The sequence below is a fragment of the Eublepharis macularius genome, chromosome 2 (assembly GCF_028583425.1).
Source record: "Eublepharis macularius isolate TG4126 chromosome 2, MPM_Emac_v1.0, whole genome shotgun sequence".
Lineage (NCBI taxonomy): Eukaryota > Metazoa > Chordata > Lepidosauria > Squamata > Eublepharidae > Eublepharis > Eublepharis macularius.
The window spans coordinates 76,129,842-76,150,401 of record NC_072791.1 but is presented as its reverse complement, the minus strand read 5'-3'; the positions used below and the strand labels follow the sequence as shown (position 1 = coordinate 76,150,401).

Sequence of the window (20,560 nt, the reverse complement as noted above, 5' to 3'; positions counted from 1 at the left end):
CCCCAAAGATCAGATTCAACGTGTGCCCTACTTGATGCGTAGGAGCTGAAACAAATTGGGATAGTCCCAGTGCTGCCATGGAAGACTCCAGGTCCGCAGCCTGGGAGGAGGTGGCATCATTGACATGGACATTGAAATCACCCAAGACCAACAGCCTAGGGTGCTCCAACGCCCACCCCGATACCACCTCTAACAAGCTCGACAGGGTAGCTACTGGTGCGCTAGGTGGTTGGTACACCAAGTAGATAGCCAAACTCTCCTAGCATCCCACGCCAGACCAACACAATCAATGCCAGTGATCTTAGGAGTGGTCTTAAGTGATCTTAACATCTACATGCATTCCCTTGTGCAGATTTTGCAAAGTTTCAACCCAGTTATATCTGTTGATGTATGGACAGCCAGCCAGATTCCACCCCAGAAAATCTGGTCAATGCTTTAGAAGCTGTGACTGGTTAAAGACAGTTAACTGAAACTGAATCTTATGAAGATGGAGGTCCTGCACCTGGCTCATAGGTGGTTGGGTTTGTGAATTTGCCTCCTGGCCCTCGATGGGGCACCACTTTCATACTTAACAATGAGGAGGAGTCTGGGCATGGTCCTGAATGCCTCCTTATCAATGGAGGCCCCAATTATGGTGGTTGCCAGGTCTGTGTTTTTCTATCTCCGTCAGGCCAGGCAACTTGTCTCCTACCTCTCAACCCGTGACCTAGCTACAATGATCCAGGCAATAGTCACCTCCAGATTGGATTACTGTAACTCACTATGTTGGGCTACCCTTGGCTCTGATCAGGAGGTTGCAACTGGTCCAGAATGCAGCGGTGCATGTCCTTACAGGCACCCCGTTTCAGACACACATAACAACTGTGTTGTGCTAGCTGCACTGGCTCCCAGTGGAGTTCTGGATCAATTTCAAGGTTTTCCTTTTAACTTTTCCCAATCCCTTAAGTGGACTGGGACCAACATATCTGCGGGACTGCCACTCACCATATATTCCCCGAAGCATGTTCCATTTGGCAGATAAACATCTACTGGTGATCCCTGGCCCTAGGGTTGTTCTCCTTGCCTCAACCAGAGCCAGAACTTTTTCAGCCCTGGCACCATCCTGGAACTCTCTATCTGTGGAGACCAGGGGCCAGCAGGATTTGTTATCTTTCCACCAGGCCTGCAAAACAGAGATGTTCTGCCAGGCCTATGGTGGTTGAGGCAGATGAAAAACCCTGCTGGCCTCCTGTTGAGGAGGGGGTCTGTGTTTCCCCCTCCTTTGATTGTGTTCCACTTACCAGCTTGCCACTCCACCATCCCATGGATTCTGGTTGGGTTGTGCAATGTGAGCGCTGCATCAAGAGCCTGTTTTTACTGAAATTGAAATGTTTATGATTTTATATCTTATATTCTTTTTGTTTTATCTTTTATTGTAACTTTTAAATGTCTGCTCTGAGCCCAGTAGCAGGGAGAGTGGACTATAAATCTGATAATAAATAAATAAAAATAAATAAATAAATAAATCGTATTTTGTGCTTCCCTAATTGATTTTTCACCTACATTAAATTCTCATATAGCCAACCAAAGGCATATTTTCTATAGTAAATCTCAGATGGATTTATAATTAAAATCTTATTGGATGAATTGGGAGTGGCTTGTGATGTACATTATGGTAGGTTGGTAGTATTGCCAGATGAAGTGTAAGAAAGGGGTGAGGAAAACCAATATTCCGGGGGGAGGGCGTGTTATATAGATATCTGTATATTGAAAGATTTTATTATTCAGCATTATTTTAGACAAATTTATTCAATCTATTTTCATATTTAGATTCCAGATTCCATCATATCTCGTGGTGTTCAAGTGCTTCCACGAGACACAGCATCACTCAGCACTACTCCTTCAGAATCTCCTCGTGCCCAAGCCACCTCTCGCCTCTCCACTGCTTCCTGCCCAACACCAAAAGTAAGTAAACAGCTCTGTCAACACTCAGCCAAGGAAGGGGTGATGAGTAATCTATCTGACTGCTAAATTCTTTCTGCTGCTAAAGTTTAGATTGCATGTAAGATTATAGTTTAAGCTTGATAAATGTGTAAAAGATAGCATACTTTACTTGCCCACTTGTTGCTACTTAAGAAATAGTGTGATACAAGGAACACTAAAGAAAAGTTCTTATATTAAATTCTATAGAACAACTGCTGTAAATCCTACCTATCTACATTAAAACTTCTTATGCCTGAAGGTGCTCGCTTGTTCTCTATTGCTATACCAATTGTGTATGAGAATGCAGACCCCCAGCAGTGCTTTATTTACCCAGAGAAATGCAGGTAACTCTGCTCCAGAATAATACAGTTAGACTAATAGTATGCTTTCCACAAGTGTATGCAACTCTCTGGGTTGTGGCACTTTCCTGTCTCAGTATGGTATTACTATATTTTAAATACTTTCAAGCCAAACAATTTTTCTCTAACTTGGATACTTGCTGCCTCTTATTTGGAAACTCTAAATTATATAGAAAGAAAGTTTTAATGCCAACCTTTGAGACTACTAGCCAGTATCACAGATATTCTCTTTCGCTGACTTTGCTTATGCAGGTGATCCAATATGTTTGGTACAGAAGAAAATATATGGTATATTTGTAGCAAAGTTGTACAAGTAGCAAGGCCTGTAAAATATTCCTTTACTCAAGTGAATTCTTTATTTGGGTTAAGTTAGTGTTTTCATATTGTAAAGTTTTCTTCCTGGCATAATTATTGTTGCCATGTTTAGCAGAGCAAATGCCCAACAACATTGTTTCCTCTCATCTAATTCCAGTTCTTTATTATTACACATATGCAATGATTAATTTTCTGCTTACTTCATTTATTTTCTCATATTAATCTGCACTCTGCTTAAATTATTGAAGTTTTTAGCATTTATTATGAACTGCATGACATGACTATAGCAGACCACAGGTGTTAACTGAGCAGCATAAAATGAATTTTATAAGGAAGCTCCTTGAATCATTTAATTGTATTTGAATTTTTTCTTTCCTTTGTTTATTTTCCCCAAATAAATTGAGGCATAGTACAGGATATTATTATTGAATGAAAGCCTGGAAAATTATTAAAGTTAAGGGTGAACAAGTTACATTAAAGATTATAGACTCATTTCTTAGTCTGTGCCTTAATTTCTCTGTGTAGAGGCACCTTAGAAGGAAATGTACAAATTTTTGATGCTGAATTTAAGTAGAAAGATAATGTTTGGTTTGTTTCATCTTAGTGGTAGCAGTTAACAAAGATGAAGATTAAAATATTGCACTGTCAAATAGTTACTTGCATAGGAAGATGTAAAAAGTAGCTTTGTAGGCTAGTGTACATGTCCTAAAATAAAATAGAAAATGTGTTAAGATATTGTTTTCAGAGGATCAAAAGGATACTAAGATAAATTAAAATATTATGAGTAGTAAGTATTAATTTCTTGCAATCAAGAACCATCATTTCTTTATATGGTTTTCATTTTTCATTATATGGCCAGATGTATTTCAGTATAGGTTTAACCAGTTGCTGTCATCCATTTTAATCCTGGTAAATGCTTCACCCATCTTCACAACAAGCGTACACTTACTACCCTGCTTATAAATAAATAAGGCTTCCATCTACTGAGTAAGGCCATTGTTCCATCTAATCTAGTATCATCTACTCTATTTGGAATAGCTCTTCAAGGTCTCAGGATCTAACTATACATTACGAAGTCCTTGTGCACACACACAAATCATGTTTGCAACAAAATATCCTCTGGAAATTCAGTGCTTAGAACTTAATCTCCAGGGCCATACAAGTTGGATCCATGGAGCATGGGGAGAGGAGACAACCTCTGCCTGTTTTTTGTGACCTAAAATGCCTCCCTTAAGGAAATGTACATGTAGTGATGGGCAACAAGTAACTTTCACTAACAGGGCAAATAGCTGCTTTGTGGAGCTGTTTCAAGTCAGGAAGATGGTGCTGTTTGTGGGGGGAGACTAAAGCCCCCAAGCATTGAACTCGTAGAACACATCTGGGCCGTTTCCACACGGCTCCCTGCTGCTCATAACAACAAGGAATATCGCGGAAAAAATGCGGAAGATCGTGTTTTCTCGCGCGAGATTTGCATGTCACGTGACGTCCCGCAAATCTCGTGTGAGAAAACGCGATCTTATGCGTTTTTTTCGCGATATTCTGGGTTCTTACAAGCAGCGGGGAGCCGTGTGGAAACGACCCTGGTCAACAGGAGTGAAGTGGACAAGGACAACTTGGTAATGTGTTGTTAGGCACTCAAGTGAGGTCTTTTCCACCCCTGTTATTTGAGATCATTCTAACTGGAGATGCCAGGATTGAATCTTAGATGTTCTAGACCCATGACTTGACTTCTAAGGAATCATATCATCATTGCAACAGCAGCTTCTTGGACAGAACAATGTTTTTGTTTGTGGAGGAAGGGAGGCAAATTTTGGCTGATTTCCTCTTCCTGTTGCAGCTCCACATTTTGCCCCCCACATTGTTCTTGGGAGTCTGATGCAGGAACACAAGTTGGTGGGCACAGAATGTTGCAGTGGGAGGAGAGAGGGGGAGAAGATGCCTTTTTCAAATGTGACTCTGCTCACGCTGCTTAGAATTCAAGCAATTGTGTTCACAATCTTACCACATTTCCAGTCTTCCTGTCCCTCTAATTCCCCTTCTGTTCCAAAATGTATTTGCTCTTAGCACCTAAACTAATATACACAAATGCATCTATCTGTAGTGATCTGGTCACAGAGCCAGCCCTAAATCACTTGCCACATGTACATCCACAAACCAAGGTTTTAAAGGCAAGTTCTGACTTGAACAGGTGGGAGAATCAATGAATGGGTATCAAATGAACTGTGGTGATTTGTTTCCTGTTGTGACTGAGAAGAGGCATGCAGGCCACTTTTGATGCAAGAAGATTCATGAATCATAGCTTCTAATGGGAAAACTAGTTAAAGTTCAGATAAAGTTTAACATAACAGTCTTCCTCTGTTCCTTTTGGAAAGTGGTTGAATAACCAGTTGAACTCAAACATACCTGTAATGCTGTTTGTAAATTTCTGACAGAGTAACAAATACTTTCTAGGTGAATATATCTGTATGTGTGCTTTCACTAAAAGCTAATAAAAGGTGTTTCAGTGAATCACCTTCAGAAATCTCAGCAACATTTAGACCTAGATTTTTAAAATGCTTTACTCATCTTTTCATTGCTGAAAGCTGAGTACTTCTAGCAAGCATGGAATGAGTTTTTAATCCATTCCAAAGCTTTAGAGGTTTAGAGTTATTACTGTTAAACTTCAAATAGCCTGCCTGTTTCTATAATAACTGGGCTAAAGTATTCTATGGTAACTATTTGAATACCACCAAATATATTGTTGTGCTAATATAAGTTTCAAGATTATTGTACTATGATGTAATTCAGAGAAAATATGTGCAGTCTTTACAGACTTTTGCTAGGTAGGAATAAATTAACCATGAGTGGTTTGTAGTAATGGTGAAGTCTCTCTTATTTTAGGTCTCAGTGTTTATTGTCTATAGTCATTGCTGGGTTTAGTGTTTGTTTTGTATTTGTTTTTAGTTTTTGTTTGAGGCACTTTGTTTCCCTTTGGGAGAAAACCAAGTTACAAATCTTTTAAATAAGAAAACAAACAGAGAGAAATATAGAATGAACAATGCTGTGGAGAAAGCTACTGATGGGCAGCCGCTTTTTCCAATTGCCATAATCTGAGAAATTACTGATTGAGAAGAATTTTGTATAGAAAAGAAAAGTAACTGGTTTGTATCTGTAAGCAGGCTCTGAGATAACTTTGTCTGGACCAGGTTGAACTGGTTGAAATTACATTCCGAGGCCGCCTTAAAATGAATTTACTGATAAATGTAATAACATGAAATCTAAATTAGCAACATTCGTCAGAGACAAGGAAGGTTTTCTGGGAAGTCCTTTTAATAAATGTCCTACAGGATTAAGAAATCTCTGATTATCCATTCTGTTACACCAGCTTTAAATTATACTTCAATGATGAAGGAAAATGTAAAAGGTAGTTGTTATGATTATATCTCTTTCTTTACTACTAAATATATGCAACTATGGCTTATTTGTCTAACTATGGGTTATGTCCAATTCTCATTACAGAGAGCATGATGGGGAATTTACTTTACAGAAGATTAAATTTCCCATTCTGTTGCTATCCTGACACTTGGTATAAAATGCGAAGCTAAATAGGAGAATGATAATTACTAAGTCAAAAGATTTCAGACCTTTTCAGACAAAGTAAATTCTTTGTCTTGTCACCATGTCATCTTAATTTAAGCAATATGGCCTCTACACAAAACTGGAGAGGGTAATGAGAAGCAATCTTCTAAAAGAGGTACAGAGACTTTGTATTTTCAAAGTCTCTGGGACTGCACGTAAAATGCTGCATTATTTGCACTTAATGATGAGTTTAAGTTGTTTATATCTGATGTGAGGTTGCTTTGCTCTCTTCAATGATCCCTGATCGATTGGAATCACAAACTAAGGAGAAGAAACTTATGCAAAAGTGACCAAGATCAAATAGCTATACATAGCCATGAATAAAAGATGAAATAAATATATGGACAGGATTTGGAGATTATTTTGTGATAAAACCTCTTTGAGGTTGATAAAAATGGTTAGATAAATAAGACTAGTAAAAACATCCACTGTAAAGGGGCAAGTCATTATTACAATTGCGCCGACATGCAACTACCTCATTTGTGAGCTGAGAAATGACCCTTCTGTTATAAGCTTTCAGAGGGGTTATACAGCCTGTTTATTTGGAAATAAGTGTATTAACAGCTAAGGCAATGAGTAGCTGATATGATTGGTGCTTTGAGATCTTTTTTCTTGTGCTGTTTGTATGTCTAATTTTTTTGAACTGCTTTGGTATTTTTATGTAAATAATTCAAAAGGTGTATATTAGAGAGGGGCACAAACCGGGAAAATTCCGAACCGTGCAGTTCATGATTTGTTGCGTTTCATGAACCTCAAACTTTCACAAACTTGCCCTGGTTCATGAACTGGTACGTTCATTGTCCATCTTCTGTGCAGTATCACATGGGACTGTGCACGCATGCAGGCCTGCTGATTGGTAGGTTTTAAGCTAAAAGATCACTAGGGGGTGCTTGCCTCCCCAGTGCGCATACGCAGCTTTTCCCACTGAAATGACACTGGGAGGCAGTGCCCTCCACCCTCCAGTTCCTTCTTCGTCACCAACCAGGAAGGTCTTGTTCATTCCACTCATGCTAGAAGAAGAAAAGAAAGGAGAAGGAGATGTGAGAGACTTTGCTGTTATGGCTGATAAAGCTCTTTTAAAGAGGTGCATGACTTGTGTCACCAAGATGAACAGAACAGATGGTCATTCTGTCTGTCAAGTGCCTGGGGAAGGGCATAACATGCAGGGTGTGTGAGCACTGCCGTAAATTTACCCCCCAAGGCCAGAGCAGAAAGGACCATGAGGCTCAAGGCTCTATTGTGGGAGAGGGCAATGAAAGTGTTGGATGTCCCAAAGATCTCTTCCTTGCCTCCACTGGGAAGCGGAGATTGTCCGACCTCGGACATGGAGTCAACATGGATCCATCGCCCATCTGTCCACTCAATGGCATCGGGACTGTCATCATCGGATCTGTCTCAGAATCAACCCCGGATCCAGCCATTTGAAACTCAGAGTCTCACTGAAGCTCCTTGAGTCCACAAACCACCTTTGAAATCACCAGCAAGATTTGAACCAGTGCCTACTGTGGTGGTGAAGTCAAAGAAGAAATGGTTGAATCCGAATTGCCTGGAGTTGAAAGGATGAGAACCAAAGAGATCAGCCCCAAAGGACTCAAAGTTGACGGTTTCGGATTCAAAGAGCATGTATGTGAGGAACATGGATCTGAAGAGCGTAAATCTGAGGAGCACAGATCTGAAGGGCATGGATATGAAGAGCACGGATCCGAAGAGTGCGGATCGACCTGAGATGATCTCTGAATTTGTTCAGCCTCCCTGCAAAAAGGCCAAACAAAATTAAGCACCTGCAAACCTATGTTGAATCAGCAGAGACTGTTCCGGAGGACAGACCTCAGACACTGTCCTTCCATTTGAGGTCCCCATAGTATCACTCCTCGGCTGAGGAGGGTGAGTTATGGGAGGGATTTGTGCCTGACCTTCCTTGGCAGTCAGATCCGGAGGACAGGCAACCTTATTATCCCCAGTCCAGGCGAGAGTGGTCTCGGTAGGTTCCATCCAATATGGTCTGGATTTTGGAGAACCCTACCACACACATTCTATAGCATCAGGATTTGATGCGTTTGATGAGCCCAGAGGATCCAGGTCACCATATGAGATCCCTGAATCCACGATGTCCTACCAGTTTTCAAAGAGGTCAGGAACAGAGTCCCAGCCCAGCATCAGACCCTTCCCCCGATGAAGCAGTTATGGGAACTGGCCAGGTGTCTCCCAATGAGGACTACTGCTTATATACAGAACAAATGTTGCAGATGGCTTATTCACTAGAGATAAAAGTATCTTCCATAGACCACAAACCAAAGGACAAGATACTTCAACACCTCTACTCAGAGAACCCTTCTAATGTGGTGTTTCCTATCATCGAGGGCCGGATGGAGTTTACACAATATATGAAAAACTGGCTTCAGCTCACCCTACCTCCAGGAAATCCAAAGGTCTGTATAAGACCAGGGAGGATATTTGCAGCTTTTTGTTCAATCACCCCCCACCCCATCATCACTGGTGATGGAGGAGATGCAGGCGCATCAGAGACAGGGCTCCCATACCACCCCAGATGACAAAGATAGCAGGAAGCTTGACTCATTAGGTAGGAAATTGTACTCTTCTGAGGCTCTCATCATGAAAATAGCAAAGTACATGGCTATTATGGGAGCCTACCAAATCTTTCTTTGGAACTGGTTGACATCCTTCATTGAAAAATTGCCTGAGGATTAGAAAATATTAGCCAATATCATCCAGGAGGAGGCCCTGAAACTCTCCAAACAACAGATTCATACAGGGCGTAGCTCAGCCGACATTTCTTCCAGGGCACTGGCATCCTTGGTGGTGTTGTGAAGGTATGCCTGGTTACATACCATGGCTGTACCCTTGGAGACAAGAAATAAGATTGAGGATCTGTTCGAGGGGTCAACTTTATTTTCCACCAAAACTGATGATTTCCTCTCTCAAAAGAGAAAGGATCGCCAGACAGCCCGTTCCTACGGCATGCTTCCATCTAAGCAGCTACCAAATCAACAGTACCAATACTAGCAATAGCAGTATCCGCAATATGTATACAGACAGCCTCAGTCTCAGCAGGGACAATATCAGAGAAAGCAGTCTAACAACCGCACCCAACAGGGCCAACAGTTGACCTCCAGTAAGGAGGTGCATGGGCAGGAACAATACTGACTAGACCTGGATCAGCCAGTCACCTTTGGGAGTAGACTGGCTGCTTTCTCGTTGGCTTGGGAGGAGATTATTTCAGATAAATGGGTTTTACAGATTGTTAAACTTGGTTATAAAGTTGAGTTTGCCTGTTGCCCACCTCAGACTCTCCCTGATTTTTCTACACATTCCTCTTCTGACAAATTATTAGCAGAAATAGGGGAACTAGTTAAGAAAGAGGCTGTGGAACGAGTTCCCAATGGTGAGTCACAATGGAGCTTTTACTTCAAAATGTTTTTGGTCAATAAGAAAGATGGGGGTGTTAGACCTATCTTAGACCTTAGGGGACTAAACAAGTTCATCCACACTAAGAAGTTTAAGATGGTGACTCTTAATATGGTCTTACAGTTACTACCACACAATATATGGTTCACGGTATTGGATTTGAAGGATGCGTATTTCCACATCGCTATAAATCCATCCTACAGAGAGTTTTTACATTTTATTTGCAATAACAACATCTTCCAGTATCAGGTATTACCCTTCAGCCTCTCTATGGCTCCGAGGGTTTTTACAAAGTGCATCATTGGACTAATCAGAAGGGGTTAGGAACCCCCTTAATTGCCAAACATCAGAGATTTTAGAATTTTTGCCATCACTCAAGGATGATGGGTAGAGATGGGCACGGACCGGCAGTTGCCTATGGACCGCTGGTTCGGGGTTCGTGGGCTTCCACGGACCACGAACTTTTAAATGGACCAGCCCGGTTCGATTCAGGAAGGCCTTGTTTTTCCCACAGATTTTCACTTGAGTTGACTTTCCCCACCAAAGGTTATCATGTAACGCTCCTCGATTATCACTTTTCCAAAGAGACAAACAACAACTTCCCATCCCCTATTCTGACTGACCCTTACCCACCCTTGGGGGAAGGAGAGAGACTTGTGCTCCTGTCCAGGAGAGGTGGCTGCCCACAAAACCCACCTACATGGGGCTGCATCAACAATAGATGCCCTCCCCGGGGGCGGGGAGACCAACTCTCCATGATGGGAAATGAATGGATGTACTTGAGTGAAAGCCAACTCCGCAACAGGAGATCATGTAACAATTCAAAGGCCCCTTGCTGGAATGGAAGGCACGGGAGGGATGGAAAGGATGTCTTCCACACCTTGAGGGAAGGAAACTTATGCTACCCTGTTCAGAGGGAGCCTCTTTGGGCAGTGGACAACAAGTCCCACCTCAGTGATGTGGTGTGTCACTGATAGCAAGCAAGCTGACCTGGGCCACTGTCCTCCTTGTCACTGGACTTTGGGGATTGACCCTCAGAGGGGCCCTTGCGCTCGCAGGAGCAGGACGGTCGGTCACCGACGAAACCCACTTCACCGAATGTGATGCAGTCAATCAAGGAAGCTCATCATGTGCCTTAGACTGTTTTGTTAATATACAAACCATAATGGAAGTAGTAGAGTTTATAAAGAATAAGAGGAGGTACTTAGAAGGTGCCAGGGACAGGGCTTGTCGTCAGGAAAGGATACCAGGGACAGGGCTTGTCGTCACAAGGAAGATACGAGGGATAGGGCTTGTCATCAGGAGGAGGATACCAGGGACAGGGCTTGTCATCACGGGGAGGACACCAGGGACAGGGCTTGTCGTCACGAGGAGGACACCAGGGACAGGGCTTGTCGTCACGAGGAGGACACCAGGGACAGGGCTTGTCGTCACGAGGAGGACACCAGGGATAGAACTTGTTGTCATAAGGAGGATACCAGGGACAGGATGTATCGTCAGGAGGAGGATACCAGGGACAGGGCTTGTCATCACGAGGAGGATACCAGGGACAGGGCTTGTCGTCAGGAGGAGGAAACGAGGGACAGGGCTTGTCACGAGGAGGATACCAGGGACAGGGCTTGTCAACAGGAGGAGGATACCAGGGGCAGGATGTGTCATCAGGAGGAGGACACCAGGGACGGGACTTGTCGTCACGAGGAGGATACCAGGGACAAGACCTGTCATCAGGAGGAGGAGGAGGTTCCCTACATTCCCGATGGGACAAAATAGAGTGCGCTGGTATTCTCACCGAGGGGGGGGGAAAGGAGGCCACATTCACCCGGGGGAAGCCTGATCCCACAACTACCAGGTGACCGCACCTGAAGCGCAGTCTTAGTGTAAACTTGGCAGCAGCCGACCTCACCCACCTTCCTGCGTCGCCAGAAAGGATGGGAGGGACAACAGTCATGCCTTAGACTGTATGGAAGTAGTTGAGTTTATAAAGAATAGGAGGTACTTAGAAGGTGCCAGGGACAGGGCTTGTCATCAGGAAGAGGATACCAGGGACAGGGCTTGTCGTCAGGAGGAGGATACCAGGGACAGGACGTGTCGTCAGGAGGAGGATAACAGGAACAGGGCTTGTCGTCAGTAGGAGGATACCAAGGACAGGACGTGTCATCAGGAGGAGGATAACAGGGACAGAACATGGCTGGAAATGTCCCCCCAAGTCACCCACTATTTAGGGAGTGAAAGGCTTCGAAAGAAGTGAAGCAGAGAGAGCCCCCCAAAACATGCTGCCAGTGGTCATAGAGTGGGTGTTTCACAGAGGCCAGTAGCAGTCTTCCCCTTGCACTTCAAAAGCCAGGCTGGAAATGTCCCCCCAAGTCACCCACTATTTAGGGAGTGAAAGCCTTTGAAAGAAGTGAAGCAGAGAGCACCCCAAAACATGCTGCCAGTCGTCAGAGTGGGTGTTTCACAGAGGCCAGTTGCAGTCTCCCCCTTGCACCTCAAAAGCCAGGCAGGAAATGTCCCCCCAAGTCACCCACTATTTAGGGAGTGAATGGCTTTGAAAGAAGTGAAGCAGAGAGAGCCCCAAAACGTGCTGCCAGTGGTCATAGAGTGGGTGTTTCACAGAGGCCAGTAGCAGTCTCCCTCTTGCACCTCAAAAGCCAGGCAGGAAATGTCCCCTCAAGTCACCCACTATTTAGGGAGTGAAAGGCTTAGAAAGATATCAAGCAGAGAGAGCCCCAAAACGTGCTGCCAGTCATCAAAGAGTGGGTGTTTCACAGAGGCCAGTAGCAGTCTCCCCCTTGCACCTCAAAAGCCAGGCAGGAAATGTCCCCCCAAGTCACCCACTATTTAGGGAGTGAATGGCTTTGAAAGAAGTGAAGCAGAGAGAGCCCCAAAACGTGCTGCCAGTCATCAAAGAGTGGGTGTTTCACAGAGGCCAGTAGCAGTCTCCCCCTTGCACCTCAAAAGCCAGGCAGGAAATGTCCCCCCAAGTCACCCACTATTTAGGGAGTGAAAGGCTTAGAAAGATATCAAGCAGCGAGAGCCCCAAAACGTGCTGCCAGTCATCAAAGAGTGGGTGTTTCACAGAGGCCAGTAGCAGTTTCCCCCTTGCACCTCAAAAGCCAGGCAGGAAATGTCCCCCCCAAGTCACCCACTATTTAGGGAGTGAAAGGCTTAGAAAGATATCAAGCAGAGAGAGCCCCCAAAGCAAGCTGCCAGTCGCCAGAGAGTTTCACAGAGGCCAGTAGCAGTCTCCCCCTTGCACCTCAAAAGACAGGCAGGAAATGTCCCCCAAGTCACCCACTATTTAGGGAGTGAAGGGCTTTGAAAGAAGTGAAGCAGAGAGTGCCCAAAAACGTGCTGCCAGTCGTCAAAGAGTGGGTGTTTCACAGAGGCCAGTAGCAGTCTCCCCCTTGCACCTCAAAAGCCAGGCAGGAAATGTCCCCCCAAGTCACCCACTATTTAGGGAGTGAATGGCTTTGAAAGAAGTGAAGCAGAGAGAGCCCCAAAATGTGCTGCCAGTCATCAAAGAGTGGGTGTTTCACAGAGGCCAGTAGCAGTCTCCCCCTTGCACCTCAAAAGCCAAGCAGGAAATGTCCCCCCAAGTCACCCACTATTTAGGGAGTGAAAGGCTTAGAAAGATATCAAGCAGAGAGAGCCCCAAAACATGCTGCCAGTCATCAAAGAGTGGGTGTTTCACAGAGGCCAGTAGCAGTTTCCCCCTTGCACCTCAAAAGCCAGGCAGGAAATGTCCCCCCCAAGTCACCCACTATTTAGGGAGTGAAAGGCTTAGAAAGATATCAAGCAGAGAGAGCCCCCAAAGCAAGCTGCTAGTCGCCAGAGAGTTTCACAGAGGCCAGTAGCAGTCTCCCCCTTGCACCTCAAAAGACAGGCAGGAAATGTCCCCCCAAGTCACCCACTATTTAGGGAGTGAAGGGCTTTGAAAGAAGTGAAGCAGAGAGTGCCCAAAAACGTGCTGCCAGTCGTCAAAGAGTGGGTGTTTCACAGAGGCCAGTAGCAGTCTCCCCCTTGCACCTCAAAAGCCAGGCAGGAAATGTCCCCCCAAGTCACCCACTATTTAGGGAGTGAATGGCTTTGAAAGAAGTGAAGCAGAGAGAGCCCCAAAATGTGCTGCCAGTCATCAAAGAGTGGGTGTTTCACAGAGGCCAGTAGCAGTCTCCCCCTTGCACCTCAAAAGCCAAGCAGGAAATGTCCCCCCAAGTCACCCACTATTTAGGGAGTGAAAGGCTTAGAAAGATATCAAGCAGAGAGAGCCCCAAAACGTGCTGCCACTCATCAAAGAGTGGGTGTTTCACAGAGGCCAGTAGCAGTCTCCCCCTTGCACCTCAAAAGACAGGCAGGAAATGTCCCCCCAAGTCACCCACTATTTAGGGAGTGAAGGGCTTTGAAAGGAGAGAGAGACCCCAAAGCAAGCTGCCAGTCGCCAGAGAGTAGGTGTTTCACAGAGGCCAGTAGCAGTCTCCCCCTTGCACCTCAAAAGCCAGGCAGGAAATGTCCCCCAAGTCACCCACTATTTAGGGAGTGAAGGGCTTAGGAAGAAGTGAAGCAGAGAGCCCCCCAAAGCGTGCTGCTGGTCGTCAAAGAGTGGGTGTTTCACAGAGCCTAATAGCAGTCTCCCTCCCCTTGCATCTCATCAGCAGCCAAGAAACAACATGGGGGAAAGAAGGCAAGAACTCAAGCAGACAACGCCCAAAGCTGCCTTGCACCCACTGTGGGTCTGTGAGTGGGTGGGGTCAGAGCACAATAGAACCCACCGGCAACTCAGAAAAAAGGAAGAGATTTGGGGGGGGGGAGGGGAGGATTAAGCCCGAGAAGAAGGATTTTTTTAAAAGTGCTCTCAAGAAAACTAGAATTGAAAGGAGAAAAAAATTAAACAGGAATGGAGAAAAGAGAAAGCTCCCTTACACCTGATGCCCCAAAGCCCCAAGGCACAAGCCGCGCTCTCAAAAAAAAAAAAAAAAAACCTTCCCCACAGCAAGCAGTTGCTAAGCTTAGAAGCTAACTCGTGTCCCCGCGCCAGCAAAATGGAGCGGGGCTTCACGCACTTTGTCTTTTATGCAGAAAGGCTGGTGATCTCTGTTTGGCTGACAGAGCTGCCAATCAAGGTTTCCTGGGCTAAGATTGGTGTGTTCCAAACGGGGAAGGTGGCTCCACACCGTTGCCTAGGAAATTGTTTGAGCGGGGATCCTGGCATGATTGGCGAACGGACACACGGACAGAAAGCCCCAATGTTTGGCGCTTTTGCGAGAAAAACACAAGCCCACGGCCCGCGTGTTCGCGAAGGATGAACTGGGTAAGTTCGTGACGAAATTAGGTCCGTTATGCAGACCGTGCCCACCTCTAATGATGGGCTTTCTAATTCATCCGTTAAGGTAAACCTCGCTGTCATTTCAGCGTTTCACCCTAGAATCAATGGAAAGACAGTTTTTTCCCCATAGGATTTCTAAATCATTTCTTAAATGACTTCAGAATATGTTCCTACCTGTTAAGGAAATAGTTCCTCAATGGTCACTTCAGTTGATATTAGCAGAGTTGATGCTACCCCCTTTCATACCTTTGGCTAGCTGTGATCTTAGGTTCTTGTTGCTGAAAGTTGCATTCTTAGTGGCCATTACTTCAAGCAGACAAATGAGTGAACTAGCAACGCTACATTCCAACCCTCCCTTTTTAAAGATTAACCAAGGGAAGGTGGTCTTGAGACCTGACCTCAAACTCAGCCCCAAAATACCAAGTCAGTTTCATTTAACCCAGGATAAACTGAATTACACCCTTCTGAACCCATTGGGCTTAGAAAGTTTTTGTATTGTATTGTAATAGAAGGGTATAACTCTCCTTAGAATGCACTGTTAATCTCGCCCCATTCACAATACTTTCTGTAGATTAGGAAGTCACATATTTCCAACAGGTGTTGCATCTCCAATCCAGCAGTGCCTTTAAAATTAACTGCTTGCTTTATCCTTCCCTATCTAAAATGTTCACAGACTCAAAACATCTATAACTAAGGTACTAAATTACTTTAGAACCCACTGGCTTTTTGAGTTTCTGGGGCAGGGGGAGGGAGTGGATCAACTTGACAACAATGGCCTGAAGCACAGGGGAAGAAGCAAAAGCTAATGTGGAGTACTATTCTGAGTGAGAAACATGGGTCAGTGGGAGCAATTCCACCCCCGCTATTCCTACTACTTCTTACCATTTGCCAAGCAAGGAGTTGCAGTTTCTAAAGCTAGCCAGCAAGTTGACTGGATTTCTCCTCTCTCTCCATGAAACAGAATTTGCCAGACACAGTAGCAGGTGAATGATTTGGTGTGCTTTCTCCAAATCTCTCCTGTTCTCCCAGCATGTGCATTGAATCACCTCTCACACTTGGACTGGATCTGAATACCCAAGTGGAAGACAGCACTCCCCCATTTTTAGATAACCAAAAAAGGTTTAAAAAGTCCTTCTTTTGAGTAAATGTATAAAATTCCATCAGGTCACAGTTAACTCAAAGCAAGAAATAAACAGAGGTGATTTGCCATTGCCTGCTTCCATGTAGCGCCCCTGGATTTCCTTCTGATCTGACATCCAAGTAATAACTAGGGCTGATGCTGCTTAGCTTCAGAGTAGGGTTGCCAGGTCCTTCAAGTCTCCCAGCGGGAGACTGGGACACTAGCTCTTACCCTGTCTTTGCTCTGGATCTCCCTACCGCACATGCGCTTTTTGTGCGCATGCTCCTGGCGTGCGTGATGACGTTACTTCCAGGAGTGATGTCATCATGCAGGGTCAAAGTGCGCCCTGTGTGACGACATCACACACTGGGGAGGATTAGAGAGAGTGGGCCGTGGCCACCACAGCTTGTTCTCTTACCGCCGCCACCACCCCCCTTGTCCCAGCCAGCGCAGGCTACACAGGGGCGGCGGCGGCGGCGGTGAGAGAGCGGGCCACGGCAGCCACAGCAGCGGCGGTGAGAGCAGCCTGCTCTTGCCACCGCCGCCTGCTCTCTCTCTGCCGCTGCCGCCGCCGCCTGCTCTCGTGGTGCGGGGAGCGAGCTCGCACCGGGGGGCATGCCACACCACGTGGGGAGGTGGCGCCCCAGGAAGCACGCCCCCCCCACCGACCAGGTAAGTGGGCACGGGGGGTGGAATCGGGGGATCCCCCACCCCGGGCAGGGGGATGGCAACCCTACTTCAAAGATCTGAGAAGATCAGGCTAGCCTGATCAAGTAAATAAAGTATTACAAATAAAAGTCAAAGAATCGCTAGTTCATTAACAATTTTTAATCCTACTCTTTCTCTAAATTCAAGGCTGTGTTTATCCTCACAATAACCCTGTAACGTAGGCTAGGCTAAGAGAGAATGCCTGGCCAAAGACTATCAAGGGTCACCTATTTGAAGAACTGCCCAGGCTGCAGTTCTTCAAATAGCCTCTTGTAGGATTACACTGTGCTTTGCTTCATGCTTGATGGATTAGCTTATTCATGGCAAGGTGATGGTACCCAGGATTCTGTGTTCAGACATGTAACCTTATATCCAGTTTGCTTTGTGGCAGAGGTGAGATTTGTGCCTGTCTCTCTCTAGATTACTGTAACTACTGTGAAACTCTGCCCTTCACATGGCACTTGATATGAAAGCCTCTTTCATTCATATTATTCACAAACTCCGACATAAAACTGCAATCCTGAGACCATTATGTGTGACAATAGGTTCAATTGATTTCCAGTAGCACTTGGAATACAGATTGCAACCCCCCATCCCAGTTACAAATCATTTTCATTTGGGGGATTAGACAACAGATTCCTAATTTTTTAATTTTTTCCTCTCCTTGATCATCTATATGTATTTTTCTACTCAAAGCTTTACTTGTGCTTATACTTACTTGTGTAGAAAAATGTTTACACATGTAATACCCTCTATCTAGGCTTAGTTCCACTTAGGTTTTATTGAAATCAGCTACATCCTATTCTTCTACAACTAAGCTCCATTGATAAAGCCAGTGCACTTCTGATGATTACTTAAAATATATATAGCATAAACTCAACACATGGCACAATTATACCAGGATGTATTTAAATTATCCTACATAGTTCCCTGCCACTGAATCATTTTTCCACTTCATGCTATTTCAGTGTTATTGGAATATGTTTTTAATGACCAACATAAACGTATTTTAAGAGCAAACTTCAATATTATACTTAAAGAACATGTTATTAAATGTTAATATTAGTTGCTATCCTCAGACAAGTAGTCCTCCAAGTTGAATGTGTTAACATTCATCTGTCCAATTATAATTCTTGCTGGTTTTTAAAGTCTGGTCATAGATCTAAAGTTTTCAGATCTATTGCTAGCCCTCAGATTTTATCAGTTTTATTACAATTTGAAGCCTGTCCTTTTCCCTGGTAACAATATGTATACATGTATACAGAGGATAGAGAAATCATTGTTTAGCAACAAGGTTCTCAAAATAAATGGCGCAGCTGAAAAATAGGATATTAGCCTTTTTTCCTCTAAAATATAGGGTTTTGTTCGTTCATCCTAGTAGTTTATGCCACATGTTACTTCAGGGTTTTTTTCCTAGCAGTGATGTAGGCTAGATAACTCTTTCACTTAATTACCGTCTGGACTTCTGGGTAGCAGTGTGTGTGGACGAGATCTTGGGATATGGTGAATGGGAAGCAAAATATGAGTAATCAGTGACAGGCAGCAGCAAAAAGGTGAATGCAATATTGGGGTGTGTCAGCAAAGGCACACACATCCAAATCACAGGATGTCATTGTCCCACTGTATACCATATTGGTCAGGCCTCACCTGGAGTACTGTGTACAGTTCTGGAGGCCGCATTTCAAAAAGGGTGTAGACAAACTGGAATGAATGCAGAGGAGAGCAACCAGGATGATCAGGTGCCTGGAGACCAAGCTTTATAAGGAAGGACTGAGTTACTTGGGAATGCTCAGTTTGGAGAAGAGGAGGTTTAGGGGAGACAAGATTGTTCTCCTTAAGTATTTAAAAGGCTGGAAGGGAGGATGGAAGGGAGCTGTTCCTGTTGGCAACAGGAAAAAAAGGAGTCAAAATTACAGGAGAGAAGGTACTGGCTGGACATTAGGAAAATCTTCATGTTAAAGAGTAATTCAGCAACGGAATCGGTTGCCTAGGGATGTGGTGGGTTCTGCCTCATTGGCAGTCTTCAAGGAGTAGCTGTATGAGTACTTGTTGGGGATGCTTTAGGCTGTTCCTTATATTGGGCAGAGGGTTGGACTAGGTGATCTGTAAGGCCCGTTCCAACTCTATGATTCTATGATTTTAAAGAAATGAATGCTATGGAACATTTGCTCAGCTGGCTGTTTCAGCTTCAACATTGAAGAACCTGCTGCTGCTGTCTCCCAGATTCTTGGACATTGGCTTGTTGTCCACCCATACCTTGATCTACTCCTTCCCAGTCTACATGCTCAGTATTATGCTTTGCTTCTTGTCACCTCAGTAAGTCCATAGCTTTTCCAGTTTACACTTCATCTGCCATTGGGTGGCAGTGAATAAAAATCCAACCCCGTTTTTGAATTTCATCACCATGCACATTATCTGCCATGAGCAGTTACAGTATCATAGGCACAAAACCTGGCAACTGATTCCTGGGGCTATCAACATGTTCATCATTCAAGATGTTATTAATGATGCTGCCTTCCTCTGAATGCTCGTTACTTGCTTTGGGCTTCATGTGATGAAAGAAAAAATGGATGTTGAAAAAAGGAATAATAAAAATTCTCATAAAATTGCATGGGAGAGGTGAGTGAACAACAAATTTATCAGGAAGAGTAACCCCACAAAAACTTATGCTGGAATAAAATGTTCTTAGTCTTTAAGGTGCCATAAGCTTTCCTGTTTATTTTGCTGCCACAGAGTAACACAGTTACCCCTCTGAAACTATCTGATCCATATTAAACCTCTGGTGCCATAGCATGTTTGTAATGCTTTTGACAAAAATATGATGAATACGTATTCACAGAGTTATAGATGCCTGCCTTTCCAGAGATAACAAGTGATAACTGATTCAAATTTCTCAGCAACATTAGAGTGTATTTCCAAATACCCATCTAACCACTTGTAACAAAATTAGTAGTCTCAACTACCACTGTGAATGCCAGGCACTTCCGTTTACATTTTATACAGCCCTAAAATTGTACTTCAAGTGCTAATAGGCTGTAGCCACAGTCATGAGAATGCAACTGATCTCTGTCAACCTCCAGCAAGCAATTTGACACTTGGTATTTCCTCAAAGGATACTCAGCTACACGATGCAGTCACCATCAATTGGCTTCTTTTGCTTTTCTCCAACAAGGCCAGGTTAATGAGATAATGTCAATGATGCCTTACACTTTCATCTATAAAGACAAAATACACCTTTAGCCACAAAAGACTTTCTTCCCTTTCCTAGATATGCAAAGAATAGACTTTGAATCATTTGTTATTACATGCACCTGATGGTTCTAGCAAAGCCATCATGTGATAGGTATTGTATTGTAGACCCCACCAATCAAATCTCCATCACATTCTGTAGCATTAAATTACTATAGACTTGCTAGCCTTCATAAAAACGATTCTTTCATACAACAAAGACACAGTCTTCAGTACACACCTTCACGACCTGCTTGCTGTCAAAACCAGAAGAGCATGGAAAAACCATTATTTCTGTTCTAGTAGGGGACTTCTCTACTGACCTCTAAAGGTGAAATTCTGCTGCTCATTCACCTGTTAGTATAGTAATTGGTCAGCACTGCTAATGGAACAAGTTCTGATCATATACTAGTTAGTGTAGTTCTTTCAGAGTACCCCTGTTTCCTTTTCTTTCCACTGGATCAGAGTTTCTAGTAGAGCATTTAAAGGAAAAAATGAAAGCAT

The 20,560-nt window shown here is 44.1% G+C and overlaps 1 protein-coding gene across 16 annotated transcripts in view; it reads left to right on the top strand.

Annotated features, from left to right (window-relative positions):
- Window positions 1-20,560, top strand: part of GPHN (gephyrin) — a 566,991-nt gene that overhangs the window by 346,638 nt on the left and 199,793 nt on the right. For all 16 annotated transcript variants that reach the window (XM_054970790.1, XM_054970786.1, XM_054970784.1 and 13 more), the window contains one exon: window positions 1,810-1,944. In XM_054970790.1, coding sequence (XP_054826765.1) covers window positions 1,810-1,944 — 135 coding nt within the window. The remainder of the gene's footprint in view (window positions 1-1,809; window positions 1,945-20,560) is intronic.